The sequence below is a fragment of the Larus michahellis genome, chromosome 7, assembly GCF_964199755.1.
Source record: "Larus michahellis chromosome 7, bLarMic1.1, whole genome shotgun sequence".
Lineage (NCBI taxonomy): Eukaryota > Metazoa > Chordata > Aves > Charadriiformes > Laridae > Larus > Larus michahellis.
Genome location: NC_133902.1, coordinates 2,576,486 through 2,595,524, shown reverse-complemented (window position 1 = coordinate 2,595,524; position 19,039 = coordinate 2,576,486). Strand labels below are relative to the sequence as shown.

Sequence of the window (19,039 nt, the reverse complement as noted above, 5' to 3'; positions counted from 1 at the left end):
CTGGGCCCCAGGTGGGCTTTGTGGGACACGACCTGCTTTCCCTGCGAGGAAATGATAAAATGGTGTGAGTCAGTGATGCGTTCACGTTGCCCTGGACCAGTGCTGGGATCTTCCAGAGGGCTTTGCCATGGCTGGTCCTGTCTTGGGCGGGATGGGCTGGGCTGCAAAACCTCGGTGGCAGGCCGGAGCCGAGCTGGGGCAGCCCCAAACTCAGCCCTCAAAGTGGCCAGAAACGCGACAACACCAGCAGCAGGTTTGGGAGGTGATGATCTCCAGCGGAGCAACTCCTTCCCGTGCCCCTGCCCAGCCTTGGCTTGGTGGCACGTGGAGATTAGGAAAATTCCACCCTCTGAGGACCTGAGGTGGCAGGTCCCACAGCAGCCTGCGGTGCCCTGCGCAGGGATGTTCTTGTGCTAGAAGCTGGGGTGTGTGTCTAGTAGCAGTGGTGACAGACTGGTTTGGGGTCACTGATGCTGCTGTTTTGTCCCTTCATGCATCCCGGATGGGATGGGATGGGATGGGATGGGATGGGATGGTCGTTCCCGTGGTGGGTCTGCTCCTGCCGTGATGCTGGGGCTGAGCCTGGGGCAGCATTTGTCCCAGCAGGAGCAAAAGCTGCTGCAGGATGCTCAGGGCTCGGCCGTGTCAGACGCTGTCCTTTTCCTATCCCATGGCAAAGGGAAAGGTTTCTCCCTCCCCATTCTGCCAGGGGCTCCTTGGGGAGATGTTGGTCTTTCCTGCTGCTCTGGATTTGCAGCACACTGGTGCCCCGTAAACGGGGACACGCCAACCCCAGGCCATGCTGTACCTTACAAACTGGGTTTGCTTCATTAGCATCGTTGGCCTCTAGTGCTGGGAGCTCGGGGGACACAGTTGATGCTCCCGAGGGTGGGAGCTGCCACGAGGGTGGATGGTCCCCACAGCCTTCCCCCTTCCCGACGCCCACGCCGCGGGCAGGGACCCCCTGGGCTGCTCCTTGCTGCCCTGGCTGGAGATGGGGCAGCCCCGGGGTGCTGGGTGGGCTCCCCAAAATCCCCGCTGCTCCTGCCGGCCTCGCACGCATCCTGCTCCACGCCAGCGTGTGCGCTAAGGGCCAGCAACGGGTGGCAGCAGGTCCCCGAGCCCACGATGCAGCACGGGGAGAGGCAGGGACTCGCCCAAGGATTTTGGAGGCTGTGGTGGAGGTGGGGGCGGACCGCGGCCCCCCGAGCCGTCAGCTCTGCCTGCGCCCCGCTGCCGCCCGCATGCCAGGACACGGGCGCTCTTTGACGGATGATTTTCGGTTCGTGTCAGTCGCCTGTCGCTGAGGCTGGGATAAGCCTCCCAGCCAGTGAGGACGTGCCAGGATCCAGCCCCGCTCCCCTCCCCCCTCCCTCGTATATTAAATTTCACAAATAAAACTGCAAGCGAAGAGCATCTCGGAGGGAAATGCTAAAAATAGCCCCGAGGCTGGAGCCTGAATTGTGCAGGCGAGTTCATGTGCAGCCGCGATCCCTGCCCTCTCCCAGAAAGATTTCAGGGCTCGGGGCTGCTTTATGGCAATGGGGGGAAGGGGAGCAGCGTCTGGGGCTGGTGATAACCCCTGGGGACACCTAAATATTTCCCTAGCTGCAAGCATCAGGCAGCTCTGCGGGAAAATAAGTCCCAAATCTCTGACAGCCTGGGTGTAACGTGAGATGGAAAAGGGGCTCCGACTCCCTTCGCCTGGTGCTGATCTCAGCCCCAGCCTTGGGGCAGTGGCACAAAGGCTGTCCCGCATTTCGCTCCCCCAGGAGCTGTGGGGCTTGTCTGCCATCCCGTTTTCCCCCCAGGAAGGATATGGCAACGTGTTTCCATTTGTACCCCCCTCCTCACCCCGGAGAGGAGCCGCCGGAGACGCTGCTTTTCCCAGCCAAAGGTGCCGACGAGGCTGGGGGGAGCCCAGCCATGCTGTGGCCAGTGTTTGGGCTCAGCAAAGCCTTTATGACCACCGCCAGCCCCACGGGGACACCTCGGTGCTCGCTGGTGTCACGGTGAGCTGGAGCGGGGTTCGGGGTCTGCTTCGAGGAGCAGAGAGGCACAGGGAGTCCATCAGCAGCGTGTCACGGGGGCCTGGACCACGCTCCCTGGAGGTGCGACCGGTATCTTCCTCGCCATCCAGCACGCAGGTAAATGCTCGGTGTGGGGTGTCCCAAAAACCGCAGGTGCTGCAACAGACACGTCCCTTCCTCGGTGGGGCCTGGCACCACCCCGAACTGCGAGCATCCCCCGGTGACAGCGGGCACAGAGAAACCCCCAGCCCTGCCAGCTGGGCCAGGGGCTCACACAGCGAGGGGGTGAAGGGATGTGCCCAAGAGCACACCGAGCAGCAGTGTCGGAGGAGGGAATGTGTCCCTGGGGGGGTCCTACCCTGCTCCCCCAAAGGGGTCTGGCCCCAGGGGGCTCCCACAGGGTGGGCATGAGTGTACAGATGCTGCTGGGCGCCAGGGAGGGAAGGGGTGACGGTGTTGCACCCAGCACACTGCAGGGAGGATCTTTTCCCATCAGCACCTCCCCAGAGCCCCGGGAAAAGCCGGGGTCTCTCCTGGCTTCCTGCTACTCGGTCTTGGCATTCCCTGCCTCCTTTCCCAGGCGCTGCCTCTTTCTCTGCCTGGGCACTGCCTGCGTCCTTCCCCAGGCATCCCCTGCATCTCTCCCCGGCCACTGCCTGCATCCCTCCTCGGGCATTCCCTGCATCTCTCCCCGGGCACTGCCTGCATCCCTCCTCGAGCATTCCCTGCATCCCTCCTCGGGCATTCCCTGCACCCCCGCCTGGGCAGAGCCTCCTTCCCTCCCCGGGCACTGCCTGCATCTCTCCCCAGCCATCCCCTGCATCTTTCCCCGGGCACCTCCTGCATCCCCGCCTGGGCAGTGCCTCCTTCCCTCCCCTGGCACTGCCTGCATCATTCCCGGGCATCCCTGCCCGCATCCCTGCCCGAGCAGTGCCTGCCTCCCTCCCCAGGCACTGCCTGCCTCCCCGCCCGGGCATTCCCCGCATCCCTCCCCGGGCACTGCCTCCATCCCCCCCCTCCCTGGGGCGCTGCCTTCCTCCCCGCCTGAGCACCGCCTGCCTGCCTCCCTCCCCGGCCGCCTCCTGTCCCCCTCCCCGTGCCCCGGCCGGGCTTTGCCACCCAGCGCCGGCCGCCGCCCCCCGCCCGGCGCCCCCCGCCGCCCCCCGGCCCCTCGGTAGCGCCGCGCCGGGCGGGGGCCGGGCCGGGCCGGGCCGGGCCGGGGCTCTGCAGCGGGGCCGCCCGCCCCGCACCGGGCTCGCCGCATGGCTCCGCCGCCTGCCGGGGCGCCGCCGGCCCGGGCCGCCGCTGCAAGGTAGGGATCCCCCGCCGGGGAGCTGCGGGAGCGGGGGGAAACGGGGGGGCAAAGTTGCCGCCGGGCAGGGCCGGCGGGGGACCGGGGTAGCGGGGCTGGGGGGGGGGTCCCCAGCGAAAGTTGAGCGCCGGTGCTCCCCGCTTCCCCCAAGCCGGCCTGGGGGGTGCGTGTGTCCCCCCACCCGGCACCCCCCGACCTCCCCCAGCCCCGGCAACCCCCCCGCGGGCCGGGGATGCTGCGCTGCCCGCCGCGGCGAGAGCATCCCCCCGGGAGGGTCGGGGCGGGATGCGGGATGCAGGATGCGGGATGCGGGATGCGGGATGGGGGGATGCGCGATGCTGCCGCGGGGGTCAGGGCTCGCTCCTCCGGCTGCCCGCGGGGTGGCGAGTGCGGGTGGCGGCGGGGTGGCCAAGGTCGCGGCGGGGGCCGGGGCACCCTCCTTCCCGGGAGCGGCCCGCGAGCCTCCGCCCGGCCCTGCGACCCGCCGAGCTCGGCCTTGTGCTGAGCGCCTGGGCCCCCCCCGGGCTGCTCCCCGCTCGCCACCCCACCCTGGGGCCACCCTGGCTGCGACCCCGCTCTGCGCCTCAGTTTCCCACGGTGGCACGCTGGCGTGAGGTGCTCGTGGGGCCGGGAGCCGTCATGTTGGCCTCTGATGCTTTGCGGGGGGAAGCCCGCTTTGTGGGGCCCGTGAGCCGGCTTTCCCCAGGCGTGGTACCTGCGTGCCAGCTCGGAGGGGGACAGGGTTTTGGGGGTGACACGGCAGGGCCCAGCCCGCTCTGCAGTTCAGGGCAGCCCCGCAGGTGCCGGGTCTCCGGCTGCGTCGCTCCGTCCCCACAGGGGAGCTGGGGTTGCTGCCGTGAGGAGGAAGGGTTTGTGGGGACAGGGTTGTCCCTGCAGCAGCGTGGCCCCTGGGACTCGGGATGACAGTGCTGGCTGCTGGAGGAGAAAGGCCCTGGCAGGGCTGGGTGCGGGGGCTCCTGCACCGCCCCCCCGTTTCCCTGCATGTGGCACAGAAATGCTCCTGCTGCCGGGGCTGGAGCGAGCGGGTCCCCGAGGGCAGTCAGCACCCCTGGGGACGCTCCCGTGTCCCCCAGCCCTGGGCACAAACCTGCCCTGCTGCCCTCGGGGGTGGATCAGGCCCTGCTGAAGGCCCCCTGCCCCGGTGTGAGGAGGATGAGGATGGTGAGGATGGCGTAAGCCACGGCCCAGGCCGGGAGACCGTGGGAAGCCCGGCCCCCCCCAGCACCCAGCAGCAGGGACTTCCATGGCCGAGCTCTCCTCGGGGCGAATAAACCCCCTTAAAGCAGGCAGGACGGGGTGGTTCGAACCTGCCGCTTCCTGCCAGCTCGGGGAGTGCTGCCCTGTGCTTTGGGGATGATTGTCAGGGAAAACAGGCCAGAGCATCACAAACTGGTAAAAGTATCCACACTTTGGGATAACGCACGAGCCAATTCCCAGCAATGGGATTGAGCAGAAGTGGGACTCTGCCCGTCGCCCTTGGCTGTTTCCATCGCAGCACCCAGGCAGGAACCCAGTGCCAGGGGGTGTTTGGGCTCCTCAGACTCGGCTCCCGTTTCCTTGTGCATGGATTATCACCCCGTGTCCCCTCCACACACACGGCCCTGCCCCGGGGCCCCTCTGGCTTCACCACGTGTGCCAGCGGCTTGTGGGCTCACCCCATCAGCTGGCTCGGAAATTAGCCTCCATCAAGTTAATTGCCAAACCGTTCAAAGCCTGAAATTAAACATTAAAGCTGTCGCTCACAGGCACAGAGCAATCCCCCCGCCCTCCCCGGAAAAGGCAATTCTGGCTGTCCAAGTGGAGGGAAGATGGATTCCCTGGCTTGGGGCAGCACCGGGATGGAGCAGCCGGTGACAGTCCCTGTGGGTGTTATGGGACAAGTCCCCAGCACAGCCCGGGGCTGGGCAAACCCGGAGCTGCAGACAGTCCCTTTCCCGGAGGTTTCCTTGCTCTGGTACCAAAAGGGCTGAACGTGCCCGTGAGAACCTTCCTGGGATGAAGTTTGCTCAAATCCTTGGCTCTGCAGGGTGGGAGCCTCCGAGGGGAACCCTGGGGTCTCGCAGTGCCGAGGTCCCCGCTGGGGACGTCTCCCAGCCCTGGGGGATGCTCCTCCTCCCCGCGGACGAACATAACTTTTTTCCCATGGGCTCCCGCTTGGAAAAATATTGCCTGAAGCGATAGTGGGGTCTGCCAGGGTGTCTCCGGGATCTGACCAGCTTTTCCTCGGCCTTGCAGTGACGGGCTGTCCCGGAGGGGAAATGCATCCTGAATGGGGCTGAGGCCCCCTGCACGGGAATATGCAGCCTCGGCGCCGCGGGGGCAGCAGCAGGGCAGCGGCCGGCGTGCGACGGCATGGTGGCAACGGTCAAGATCGCCGTGCTGGGAGCCCAGGGCGTGGGCAAGAGCGCCATAGTCCGGCAGTTCCTCTACAACGAGTTCAGCGAGGTCTGCGTGCCCACCACGGCCCGCCGCGTCTACCTGCCCGCCGTCGTCATGAACGGCCACGTCCACGACCTGCAGATCATGGACTTTCCCCCCATCACCGCCTTCCCCGTCAACACCCTGCAGGTAGGGGCTCGGTGGGATGGGACCCCCGCGTTTGGGGGGGTCTCCAGTGACGGCAGTTTCGCTGTATAACCCTGCGGGGTCCCAGTTCCTCCTCTTCCCAGGATGCTTCTCCTTCCGTGTTGGGCTTCGCTTGCTAAAAGCTGGGCGAGGGATCACATCCTCACGGTACCGGCTGAGCGGGCCCAGGATACAGTATTTTTTAAAGCTTTTTCACCTAAAATGATGCCAAATGCGGCAGGGACGGTGTCCCACTCTGAGGACCGCGGCTCCGGTGATGCCGGATCTCCCCCTCCAGCTGGGCGGTGAATCCCGGAGCACTGGGATCTGGTTCCATCGCTGCCAGAGCCGGGGCCAGCGAAGGGCTGGGGGAGCACGACCAAAGCATTCGGGTGAAAAACAGGGGTTTCTGGAGAGGCAGACCCCGACGCACCCACTGCCCAAGCCAGGCGGAGCGGGGCTGCTCGTCCCCTCCCCGGGTGGCCGTTATTCCCCCGGCGTCACCTGCGTTTGTCCCTGGAGCCCTGAGCCCACTGGCTCTGCACCCCGCAGCACTCTCTGGTGCTTCCAAAACAGCCCCAAAAGGCAGCATGGGGTTGGAAAGTCTTGCCATCGGTGCCGGCCGCTTTGGGGGGTTTTAATGGGGAAAAAGAGGATTTTAAGCTTGTGCCACGGCTCCATCCCAGGGGCACAAGTTGTGTCACCCCTGCGGGGAAAGGAGCCGGAGGTGCCCAGCTGTGGCCGCAGGAGGAAAATGCCACCAGCGGCATCACCTCCCTCGGGCTGGACTCTCTTACATTTTTAATCAATATAATTATATGACTCCCGTGCCCGACAGGGACAGGGCTACAGGGGCCTTGTAGTGCTCCAGGCGTCCCCTGCGCCGTCGGGCAGGAGGCGAAGTGAGCGCTCCGGGGGCGAGGAAGAGGTTTAAAAATTAATCGGCGTGTGCAGAGAACGAAAGGTCAGTGCAAGAGGCAGCCTGAAATAGCAAAGGGTAATTTATTGACACGGCAGCCGACACTAACACACTCGATTAGCTCCCCGCCTCGCCGCGCTCAGGAGGAGGCAGCCGGTGGGAACGGATGGAGGTTTCCAGGGAAGAGGGGATGGATAGAGGGATGGCTCCAAGGGGAAAGGAGAGGACCGTGGTGGGGGATACGGCTCCGTCCGCTGGGAAGCATTGCTGGGCTTTGCTCCATGCCCGGGAGCAGCATCCTTGGAGCGATGTCCTGGGGGAGCAGCAGAGGCCGGTGGGTCCCTGATGTCCCGCTCCTGCATGGGACCAGGCAGGATGCGCAGTGTGACCTTCCTCCAGCCCCGAGCATCCCGGGAAACCTGCACCGTGCAGGGAAAACCGTCCCGACATCATGGCGCCGGAGCAAGCTGCACCCCAGCGTGGTGAAATAGCAGCAATTTATTGATCTCCAGGTGTATCAGGACTCAGAGTAACCTGAGACGCTGCTGCTCCATCCGCCTGCAGCTCCGACACGGAGGAGCAGCACACCGTCCCTCCCCTCCGTGGATGGGCGAGGGGCTGTGCCATGCCACTCGCTCCCAGCTCCTTCCTGCGCCGTGGTCTGCGATGGAGACCAGTCCGCACCCCAAAACTTTCCTTTTCCCAGTTTCCTTGGGTCCTAGGTCTTCCCGTTTTCCCCCATTCCGATGATAAACTCAGGAAGGGGTGGCTGCCGGCGCTGAAGAGGTTTGCTCGGGGAGAAGTGGTGCCTTTCCTCCTGGGTGCATCCGTCTCCTCTCCGGTGGCACTCGGGAGGGTTTGGGTGGGCTGCCATTCCCCGGTGTCACTGCGGCCTCCGTAGCCCTGCTGGGCTGGGCTGGGGAAGTGGCTGGAAGCGGGGCAGATTCGCACTCCTATAGCACGGGGGGGAAAAAAACAACCCAACCCTGTCATTCCTGGAAACCCAAAGCTTTCCTAACCGCATGTATTTCTTACAGCTCCAAATTTTGGCTGTGGAGAGGCCACCCCCGACGGGTGAACCCTCCCGATCTCACTCTCGCAGACCCCCCCTCCCGAGCAGCCACTGCTCCTCTCCCGTCCCCGTGTCCCCTCCGAAGAGCCCTGCCGTCACCTTCCCCCTCGTGGGGGAAGCTGTGGAGCTTCCCCCAGACCATCACCCCTGTCCATCACCCCCAGACCCATGGAGCCAGGGCCGGGCTGAGTCCCGCTCAACCCTCAGCATCCTCCTCACCCGCCCTGCCCAAAAACCAGGGCGCGTCACTAATTAACACGCCTAATTAGCAGCTCTGGAGGCTGAAGCTTTTACATGCAGGGCAGGGGGTTGCATTCAGCCCCGTTCCCAGCTCTCCCCTGGGCTGCTGTGTATTAGGCAGGCTGTAATCCTCCCTCAAGAGAGAAACTGGGGCTGACAAATCCCGTTATCTCTCCTCTGGATTAACGAGGGGGATAAGGGATCTCCGGAGACAGGAGGGGGATGGCTGAAGGGCTGCAGGGGGCACTCAGAGCCGTCGCAGGGGTGGGTTGGGGCAGAGCAGAGGTGAGCTGGGCGCTGGGCGTCAGGGCTGGAGAGCCTGCAGACCCCTTGCTACCCGCCGGCGTAGCAGCATCCTCGGCATGCCCGGCCCCGAATCAGCGCGGGGCATCCCCCGGGCACGGCGTCGGGGCTGAGCCGGGATTGATCCCTCTCTGCACCTTGCAGGAGTGGGCGGACGTGTGTTGCAGGGGGCTCCGGAGCGTCCATGCCTACATCCTGGTCTATGACATCTGTTGCTTTGACAGCTTTGAGTACATCAAAACCATCCGCCAGCAGATCCTGGAAACGAGGTAGGGACCCCTTTGCTGCATCCCGTGGGGCTCCCAGCGGGGCGCTACAGCTCGCCCCAGTGCTCCCGTGCTCTTGGCATCAGAGCTGAGATATTAGAGATGGGGGGGAAACCCCTTTGCAGGGCTGGGACCCCAAAAGCAAAAGCAAAACTGGACCCAAGGGCAGGAGAAGGAGCAGGACCCCAGGCAGATATTCCCTGTGGGCGAGGGCAGCCATCCCTGGGGAAGGAACTGGGCTGGCCACAAAGAGGGACAAGGGGACAGGCCAAGAGGAGGCACGTCCCTCTTGGCAAGCCAAAGCCAAGGGCCAGTTTGGGATGGGTTGTGGAGGTCCATCATCGCGCTGTGCCCCGTCCCCTTCTCTCCTCCTTCACCTCCCGTCCTCCCCAGGGTCATCGGCACTTCGGAGACGCCCATCATCATCGTGGGCAACAAGCGGGACCTGCAGCGGGGCCGGGTGATCCCGCGCTGGAACGTCTCCAACCTGGTGAAGAAGACGTGGAAGTGCGGCTACATCGAGTGCTCGGCCAAGTACAACTGGCACATCCTGCTGCTCTTCAGCGAGCTCCTGAAGAGCGTGGGCTGCGCCCGCTGCAAGCACGTCCACACCACCATCCGCTTCCAGGGCGCCCTGCGCAGGAACCGATGCACCATCATGTGAGCCCCCCCCTGCCCTGATGGATCCCCCCCCGCCATGGCCGTGCCCGTCCTCAGGGACCGCAGCTGCCCATCCCTGGGGACCACGGCTCCCCGGCATCACGGCTCTCTGCGGGGGTGACGCCGCGGCAGGAGCTGTGCCGGAGGCACCTCGGGGTTTGCTCCCCCGCCGGCGCTGGCACCCTGCGGTGACATTTGGGGACGCTGCACCTTGGGCGGTGCTGGGCAGGGTGATGCGACAGCCATCGGCGGGTTGGAGCGGGTGTGCGGCCGCGCTGCCTGCAGGTAGCGAGGGGTGAGGGAGGACCTTGGCTAAACCCCCGAGCCCTCCCTGAGCCTCCGGCGCTCGGGGCCAAAGTCCCGGGGGGGGGTTTGTGTGTCCGCCATGCCTGAAACGCTGCGTGGCATCGGGGGGTGGAGGAGCCACCTCGGGTGGTGGCCAGAGGTTGGCTGTTGGGTCTGTCCTCGCTGGCTCCTGCCCCGGCATTGCAGGGGCAACGCTTGCTGCTGCCTGCCATCGCCTGCCCCCCGAAAGAAAATTGCCCGGGTGCTGGTGTCCTGATGTGATGGAGGTGGCTCCATTCCCGGGGCACGGGCAGAGCCGGGAGTCCCATTTTCCTGCCGGCGGAGCTGGGGTTTGTCCCCTCGGAGGGCAGAGCAGCCTCCGGCAAAGGTTACACGGGCTCCCTTTCGGCTCAGTTGGGTCAGATTTCCAGGCAGAATTTCTGGATGAAAACAAGAAAGGAGAACAAAAAAAATAAAAAAAAATAATCAAGCCCCCATCCTGCCCCTTATATCCCCCCCAGGGTGCTGGGTGCTGCTTCCCCAGGGCTCGGAGTCCCCGTTCAGCCAAGGAAGGCTTGTCCTCCCCCACCAGCCTGTCAAACACCAAATAAATTCGGAAGCGCTCCTTGCCGGGCAGGTCACCCCTCCGCTACCTCGCGTCCCGGGCTCAGCGGGCAACGGGCTTTGCACAGCTCCCACCCAAGCCCCCGGCGTCCCCCCGGGGCGGGCAGGCGGTGTCCCCTGTGCCATCGCCCCCCGCCAGCGGTGCCACCAGGCGGGTCCGACCCGCGCCGGGCTTTCCCACGCCGTGCTCTCCTCCATGCACGCGAGCGGCGGTGCGAAGGCAGCCTCCGAAGCAATAGGGAGCTGGAGTTGCATTTCCAGTTGCATTGCTTTTTTTTTTTTTTTTCTCTCTTGCACATCCCGAATAGGAGGGTGAGCCCTCCCATCTATTTTTTTTTTTTTTTTTTTTTGAGTTTTCATCTTGTTTTTACACCAGACTTGCAGCTCACCTGCGCCTTGTCCTGCGGAGCGGGTGGCAAAGCGCAGCCTGCACTAGCAAAGGGCGTCGGGGCGCTGTGCCGGCGACGGGCGAGCGAGAGGCCGAGGGGGCCGTGGCTGCTCCTTCTTGGCTGTGTGAGACACGGGGAAACGCCACCCTTGCCCCCGCTGAGGCCGGCGCTGAGGCCAGTCCATCCTCTGGCCAAACCATCTCAGCGGTGTCTGGTGTAACGAGGGGATGCCGGCGTTCAGCGCCGCGCGGGGCTGTGAAGCGAAAGGGGGCCAGCCCCATCTCTCCCCCCTCAGCCGGGTTTCCATCCGCCGGCAGCACCGCGCTGCTCTGGGTGACAATTTCTATTAAGGCTCGGTCCAGCCGGGCTCCGGCACGCTGCGTTTCACCGCCCCGTCCCCGCGCGCTGCCCTGCAGCCCCAACGCCGGGGGCTCGGGGGGGGGTCACCCCGCTCCTCCCTTCCCACCCCCAGCAGCCGCTTGGGGCCCCAAACCCCATTCCCCTAAAAAAAAAAAAAAAAAAAAGAAAAAGAAGGAAAAAAGGCGCTGGGGGGACACGGTTCTGTCTCAGGTGGCTGTGAGAGCCCCGGCCGGGGAAGGGCAGTGGCACTTGTCACCATCCCTCGCCTTCACGGCAAACATACCGGCACCCCCCCAACCCCGACCTCACCTCGTCAGGATTTATTAACACGTGTAAGCCCACGTTATCGGTCTCTGGCTAGCTTTATCCCTCCAAATTGTTTGAGAAGGAAATTCCTTGGTAAATGCTACTAATAAAGCATTTATAAAGTGCTCCGACGTACACATATCAACGACTAAGCCAATACATTGTTTGTTATAACCCTGTAGCCTGCAGTTTATAGCACAATTAGTTACAGGTTTTTATAGCACCTATTTAGTATTTTGAAAAAAAAAAAAAAGAAAAAAAAAGGTTATAAATACAATTGTTATATTCTATTGTACTTTATAGACAGAGAAAGTTATATTAGTAATAATAACTCTCGCCGCTTCGACAGCATTTCCCAGCTCCCGAGAAAACGAGGGCTACAAAGAGCTACTTTCCCGAGAGCCCAGGAGGGGTAGGCGGTGGCACCAGCAGGGAAAATGGGACAGGGATGTCCGGTGTGTGGCCAGGCTGGTGGGGGCAGAGCAGGCGGGAGCACAGCAGCAGCCGCGGCCTTGCCCGCACCCTTAGTACGAAGCGTTACCGCTCGCCCGCCGCCGCCCTGGTCCTGCTAAAAACAACCTGCTCCCGAGCCTGGGAGAGGCTGAGGATGTCCCCACCGCTGTCCCCAGGGCAGTGCCGGGTTTCCGTCCCCCCCCGCTCCGGTGCGTGTGGTGCCGCAGGAGGTGATGCCTGGGTTCGGTCCAGCCCTGGCAAGGATGCTTCCCTCTCCTCCTCCTCCTCCTCCTGCCCCGGTGAGCGTCCCGGTTGCCTGGACTTGGCTTTCCTTTCCCCCCCTGGACTTCTTGTCGGAGATTCCTGAGGTGTCTACACTGCCTGTAACGCCCTGCACCCCCTTCTCTGAAATCCAATTAAAAAAAATCAGGTCTGTCCCTCTTTGTTCCGTACCCGCCTCGCTGCTCTTTGCCCGTGGTGCCGGATCGCTCGCCGCCCCGCCGCCGCTCTCCCAGCCCCTCTGCGGTTCCGAGTGTGCAGGGCCGGGGGGGGAATTAGTTTCTCCCCTGCAAAAAGGAATATTTTTGCAAGCAGGTTTTGCATCCACAGGGGTGTGGGTCCGGCTCCATCCTCTCTTGGATGATGGGGCTCTTCTCACCCCCGTGGGGCTCTCGGAGGGACGCTTGCTGTGCACACCTGCAGCAGACCGGCGGCACAAATTCCCTGCCCCAGCTGTGACCCCCCCTGTCAGGATTATCCTCTCCTCCTCCCCACCCACACAGAAACGATGCCGAAACAGCAGAGCTTTGGTACATCTCTATTGCACAACCAACATTGCCGGGTCCGTGGCTGGGAGGGCAGCGGCGGCTGCAACAAGCCTTGGTGACAGCCAGCACCCCGACCATCACCGCCGAGGTGACCACCGACCCCCCCGGGGCTCCCACCTTCACCCATAAGGAAGCCCGTGGGGCTCAGCAAGGGTCACCTCCTGTGACAACCCCCCCCCGACCTGAGTGACTCGAATGCTCGTTAAAGCTCTTGGTGCTGTAAGACACGAGCTGTGTTAGTCCCATTTTACAGATGGGGAAGGCTGAGGTACCAGATGGTTTGCACGCTTGGATGCCAGGTGCGGGGTGTCCCCGCTTTAGGGGGACACTGTAGGGGCCGGTTACACCCCTCCTCCCTGCAGAAGGTGCCCCATTCTCTTGATTTTACTACCCAAACCAGTACAAGAGCAGCTGTTTAGGAGAAGAATTACCAGTCCAAAAAAAAAAAACCTCACTGGGAAGGAGGGGGTGCAGCTCCGAAGAGCAATTGAGGACTCCCAGAGCCCCCCGGGAGGAAATCCGGCACCAAAGCACCATCTTCAGCATCGCTCCCCCTTCGGATGAGCGAGGGGGTCCGTCCCCTCCAAAACCTGGCGGGGGGGGAGGGATCAGACCCACGACTCCTCGTCATCCTCGGTCAGCCAGGCGCCGCTGTCGGCGGGCGAGGGCTTGGTGCCGGGGTGCGTGCCACCGGGCTGGGGGTGCCGGGAGGGTGCCGGGGGGCGATGCTGGCCCCGGGGAGGGAGCGGGCGCTGCCCCAGTGGGGTGGGGATGCGCGAGGGGCGCTTGCCCGGCCGGTGGTCCCGCCGGGGACGCACCTTGGGCCGCAGCTTCAGCTTGTAGATGGAGGGCACGCGTTCGGGTTTCTTCAGGCACCGCCGGGGCTTGGGGACATTGCTGGCCCTGGGTCCCTGGCCCCCCACCCCTAGCTCCTCCGCCTCCCCCCCAGTGGGGAGGGCGGTGGGCTGTGGGACGGCTTGTGGGGGTGTTCTGGGGACCCAGTTCCCCAAACCCACGGGGCGCAGCGGCTGCCGCCCGCGGGAGAGCTCTTCCACCACCCTGCCATAGCCGGGGGGCTGCGTGTGCCCCCAGCACCCCCGGGGACCCTCTCTCCCCCCGCCACGGCTGCAAGATCCCCCCAGCTCATCTGCTGTCACCCTGGGACCTTCATCACCCCCAGCCTGTGGGCTGGTGGCCGGGTGGCACTGCTGAGTCCCCTGGGGACCCCCCCCAGCAGCACAGCCCTTGCACCCATTTGCAAAATGGGCTGAAGGGGTGGGGGGCCGGCAGACGGCCGGGATGGCTTTGACAGAAGGTTTAATGCTGCCGTCCTGTTTTACAGGCTGGCTGGAGGAATTTCGGGGTGACAGCGGTTGGCCCCGGCCGAGGGCTCCCCGGCTCCCTTCCCGCAGGCTTTTCCGGCTCTGGGAGCCTCCCCGGGCATCCTGATGTGGGGAGGGTGCACAGACCTTGATGGGGCTGGGGGCACGGGATGCCACTGTTGTGGGGACCCCCCTTTCCTGTGCCCTGGCAGCTGCCGCAGACAATTTGCCTCCTTGCCGGCTGCTTTTTGGAGGTGCAGGTGCCAGCCGGGTGCCGGGTGCCGCGGGCCTGCCCCGTGCCGGTGCCATGGGGGTTTTCCCCGGGATGCTCCCACACAGCACCTTGGGGACCCCCACGCTGTCCCGTGTGCTGGGGTTCAGCCGGGAAGGGGTGGGTGCCCGGCGTGTCGCCCCACCGGCGCAGCCAGGGGAGCTGGGTCGAGCAGGTGACCTGGACGGTGGTGGCTGCATCCCTAAAGGGGTGGCCGCTGGCTCCTGTGTCCTGCAAGGAGAGAGACCGGAGAGGGGACAGGGAGCCACCACCGTGCCCCCGCCTCCATCTGGCCTAGCAGCTCCAGAAGGGAGGGAAAAAATTCAGGGATGGGGGAAAAACTGCTCTGAAACCAGGCGGTTTGGGGCACGGAGCATCTCTGCACCACTTACCTGCCCGAAGGGACCCTCTGGGGCTGCGCTGGCTCCTGGCGAGGGCTGGCACCCGGTGGGCGACCCGAGCCCTCTGGCGATGGGCTGGCAGGGGACCGGGGACCTTGGGGGATGCGGGACCCCCAGGCGACGGGGGGCAGGGGGCTCTGCGAGCGGCTGACCAGCAGTGTGGGCTGGGGCTGGCCACGGGGGGCTGCCTTGGAGGCCGGGCACAGCCGGACCTCGTGCTGCACTTGCTGCTGGGGGCTCCTGGTTTTCAAGGCTTGTTTATGAGCTGGGAGGAAAAGTGTGTGTGTGTGGGGGGGGAGCTCAGCATCCCCATCCATTGCACCCACCCCCCCGGTGCAGCCCAGCACGCCGTTGCTCACCATCCAGCCCCCTGGGGATGCTGGAGCAAACCTGCATTCCCTGCAAAGGAGCTTTTGGGGTCCGGCTCCATCCAAAAGGCTGCCGTGACCTCTAGTGGCCACCAAAGCCAAAGAGAGTCCCCAAAACCAGACATTCCCCACAAAGTAAGGAGGCATGGCGGTAACGAGGCCTCCCACTCCTGCAAACGGCCCCAGAAGCAGCAAGACCCAGGATGGACCCCCCCCACACACACACCTCACCCCAGCCACGGGGCAGAGCCACGGGGTTTGGGGACGCGGGGACTCACAGAGCGAGGTGCAGCGACACGGGTCGTGCTTGTCCAGGTAGTGCTCCAGCGTGTCCCAGCCGCCCCCGACCCGCACCATGACGTGCTCCCGCAGGATCTGCACGGGATGCCGCACGCCGTGAGGTCCAGGGAGGTGCGTGCGACGCATCCATGGGGACACCCCAACCCCCGCCTTTTTAAGCAGCCTGGGGGTGGCACGCTCAGCCGGGCTTCATCCTATCCCTGGGCTCGCCCTACGTGCCACCAGGTCTCCCAAAGGACAGCTTCATCCCCAGCTCAGCGCCACCGAGGCAGGGAGGGTCCCAGCTCCTGCTGCCATCCCAACGTGTCTCATCAGCCCAAGGAGGGCAGGGAGCCTTTTGGGAAAAACCCTCTCCACCATTACGTGGTGAGTCCTTTGGGAAGGCCAGGCTTAGGGACGGATGCAGGCAGGGACGGAGCATCCCAGTGTTCCCATTGCTGGGTAAGACCTGGCTCTGGCTTGGCGTGGGACAGCAGGTTTTGTCCTGTGCATATGGATGGTTACATCCACGCAAACGTGTACCTCAGGGCCGAGCTTTCCCTGCTTTGGGCAGGTCAAAAACCTCACATTGGGGAATGGATTATGGAAGGGGTTTTGCGGGAGCACAGCAGGATTCCTGCTGCCTGTGCCCCAAAAGCACGGGGCAAAGCGGACTCACCCGGACAAAGATGAGGGTGTCGGAGTCACCCACACGGTATTTCCCTTCGGATATCTTGATCATGGGGAACTGGACGGGGCAGGTACAGCGGCTGACCAGGTGCTGGACCTGTGGGCAGCAGGGATGGGTCCTCACCAGGGGTCCTGGGAAGGGTCCTGGTGTGGCCATGCTCATCTTCATCCCCCTCCCCATCTTCATCCCCATCCCGCTCCATGCCCATCCGTACCATCTGGTCGAGGTTGTGGAGGTCCCGTGGTTTCCTGGGGGGCCGGGGCAGGGGGGTGTCTGCAGGCGGCAGGTCCAGCTCCTGGCGGAGCTCCTCCTCGATCTCCTCCTCCATCTGCACGAGGGTCGGGGCGCGCATGCCGAAGCGGGCGGCACGGCGCGCCAGCTCCAGCAGGCACAGCACGAAGTTCTTCTCGTTCTTCCTCAGCACCAGGTCCTCCGTCTCGAACATCAGGACGTCTGGGGCAGGGCAAGGGCGGACTGAGCCAGGGCAGGCAGGTGGGGACAGGGGGCATCGGTGGGATCAAAACCCACCCAAAGGGATGTTATTCCCTGGAGCCATCCCGCTAGGAATGTGGCTGGGTCTGACAAAGATTGGGGCAAATTCATGGAGGAAGAGCCTTCCCCTTGGGCACCTACAAGGAAAGGCTCTATGGCTGGTCCATGGCATCCCAAATCACCAACCACAGCAGCCGGGTGCGCTGAGGATGTGTCACTCCATGCCCATGCCCTTCCTGGACATCCTCTCGTGGTTGGGTCAGGGTGACAGACCCTTTGCTCAGAGCCAGGACCGCTCCTGATGTCCTTGCGGCCAGGATCATGCCGTGCATGGCTGCAGCATATGCCCTTTCCATTTCCACCCCCCGCCAGCGCACATTTGCACCCAAGCAAACATGCCCACTGCGTGCCAGCTCTCTGCAAAGCTGCTGCCGAGCCCCGAGGAGCTTGTGCAAGAAATCCCAGCTCAGGGATGCATGGTATGGTGCCACCCGATGCCCAATGGCTTGGGGGACACTTGGGAAAACAGCTGGGGTGACGGCAGGAGCAGCTGGAGGGAAATGGCACTCGGGGACACGGGGCAGCAGGAGCCTGGCATCTTACCTTTAATATCCATCTCCTTCCTGCACCACTGGATGAAGTTGGAGACGTTGTCCCTGGCCTGGAAGGTGCCGGGCTGTGCCGCGAGGTTGCAGGCGACGCCGGCGGTGGGCAGGCGGAGGTGGCGGGCCACCCCGGGGCAGGTGCGGGCAAACTCCCCGGCCACGTGGGTGACGTTGTTGGCGTGGGAACAGAGCACGGCCCCCGTCTCCAGCACCTCCACGAAGGTGCCCACCCCGATGTCCAGGTCGTACAGCTCCTTCAGCCACTCGGCCAACTCCTCCTTCATGGCGTAGAGGTACTGCTCGCTGGAGCGGTAGGGACGGATGCTCCGCACCGCAGCGCCCGGCGTCCCCCACATTTTGCCATAAGACTGGGAGGAAACCGAGGGAAAGGGGCGATGGGGACACGGGTGATAGGGACATCAGGAGCTGCCCTGGGCCGTGTCCCCAGCCCACCTCCCCAGCAGCCACACTCACCCGGTGCCAGTTGCTCTCTGCCACCCGGGACGGTGGCACTGTCCTCCCCGAGCCCTCCTTGAGGTCCGAGGGCTTTGGGGAAAGGAAATCACCCTCCTGGGCAGTGGGTGTTTTGTTTCCTTCCCAAGTGCTGTTCCCTTCTCCTTGGTGACAAGGGACCGGCTGCAAACACTCCCCATTAACCCTTCAGCTCCTGCTCCTCCGCCAGCAGCCCTGCTCCTTCTTCCCCACACCCCCCAGGGGTGGCTTTCCCCCCCGAGATCCCTGGCTCTGGGCCAGGAAGGGGTTAGGGAGCAGCGCTTCAGCATCCCAAGTTGCTCACAACCCCAAAAGAGGGGGGATTTGCCCCCTCCCCACCATCCCTGCGCCCACCTCCCCCGCAGGTGGGGTGACCTGGGGGCCCTACAAGGTGCCCTTCGGGGCTCGGTACCCCTGAATTGATAGCCCCAAGGCAGCCACATTTTTGCAGCCATTTTTACAGACTCAGACACTCGGCTGAGATGCCACCGCATGCCATTGCAAGCCCAAACAGGCTGGGAGCCCCCTTTGCTCGAGGGCTCGTTCCACCCCTTACCGGGAGCTGGGAAGCCCTGCGACGTGGGATGTGTCGCGGCTCAGCCCGAGTTCCAGGGAAATGCAGGAGCTGCAGCTGCAAATCACAGAGGAAATCCATCAATCCTCTCCCCCAAAGCTCTTTCTGAAAAAAAAAAACCAAAATAAAATAAGGATGAGGGGTTTATTTGCATGCCCGCCTTTGGGCTTTCTCTGCACTGTGCTCCCCTGTAAATGTCTTCCCAAATTGCCCAATTGTCACTGAGGTCTTCGGCAGAAACCAAGCTCTCCCGTGGATGGCGTGACTCCAGGAGCTGGGGCTTTAAGAAAGCAACCAGCCGGGTGAGTGGGCACTGCTGGGAATGCTGGAGACTCTCTCCCTAACCCAGGGCTTGCAGAGCTGCCCCAGCACCCGGCGGCTCCTACAAAAACCAAATCTATCAGGGACGCGCCCACACCACGGGGCCGAAACGGAGCCTCTCCCGGGCCTGGGGGGCTTCCTGCTGCGTCGGGAGACCCCCGTCCTCTCCCTGGAGCCAGCTGCCCATGCTCACTGCGGATCGTGGTCCAGCCAGTGTCATTTTGGGGGAGGAAATGCAAGAATCCCAGCTATTCCCCCGGGGCTGGGGAATGCTGGCCGGAGGAGTCTGCCCCTGGCATGCCCTGCCAGGGAGCCCAGGAGGAGAAAGCGATCCTTGTGACGCAGGAGTTTCAGCCAGGGCACCCAGCGGCGCCCATCGCATGGCTCGGGGTGTGAGTCCACCTCCCCCAGGTCCCCCCACACCTGTGGGGTGCAGGCGACGCAGCACACTCACCCCCTCTTTGCCAGCAACGCCGTGCTCAGCCTCAGCCCTGGCAGCATCCTTCGTGACCCCAGGGCATCCCGACAGCACACAGCCCCGCGAAACACAGCTGGCAAACAAGGGAGGAAAAGGAAAACCCAAAAACGGGA

At 64.0% G+C, this 19,039-nt stretch overlaps 2 protein-coding genes across 4 annotated transcripts; one reads left to right on the top strand and one right to left on the bottom strand.

Annotated features, from left to right (window-relative positions):
• Positions 1-1,423: 1,423 nt before the first annotated feature.
• RASL10B (RAS like family 10 member B) lies at positions 1,424-11,591 on the top strand. 3 transcript variants are annotated; one of them, XM_074595527.1, is made up of 4 exons: positions 1,424-2,147; positions 5,599-5,931; positions 8,607-8,731; positions 9,122-11,591. In XM_074595527.1, exons 2-4 carry the CDS (start codon positions 5,716-5,718, stop codon positions 9,390-9,392), a joined length of 612 nt encoding a protein of 203 aa, XP_074451628.1. In that variant the 5' UTR covers positions 1,424-2,147; positions 5,599-5,715; the 3' UTR covers positions 9,393-11,591. The 3 variants fall into 3 exon arrangements, with proteins under 3 accessions (XP_074451628.1, XP_074451627.1, XP_074451626.1); XM_074595526.1 differs by lacking the exon at positions 1,424-2,147 and adding an exon at positions 3,201-3,342; XM_074595525.1 differs by lacking the exons at positions 1,424-2,147; positions 5,599-5,931 and having other exon boundaries at positions 8,382-8,731; positions 9,122-11,190.
• A 1,022-nt stretch (positions 11,592-12,613) lies between these two features.
• Positions 12,614-17,672, bottom strand: GAS2L2 (growth arrest specific 2 like 2). The gene is made up of 7 exons (XM_074595528.1): positions 17,536-17,672; positions 17,060-17,429; positions 16,179-16,417; positions 15,953-16,060; positions 15,273-15,369; positions 14,618-14,891; positions 12,614-14,456 (listed from the first exon to the last, which is right to left on the bottom strand). The coding sequence occupies exons 2-7, from the start codon at positions 17,415-17,417 to the stop codon at positions 13,241-13,243; spliced, it is 2,292 nt and encodes a 763-aa protein (XP_074451629.1). The 5' UTR covers positions 17,418-17,429; positions 17,536-17,672; the 3' UTR covers positions 12,614-13,240.
• Between the last annotated feature and the right edge of the window lie 1,367 nt (positions 17,673-19,039).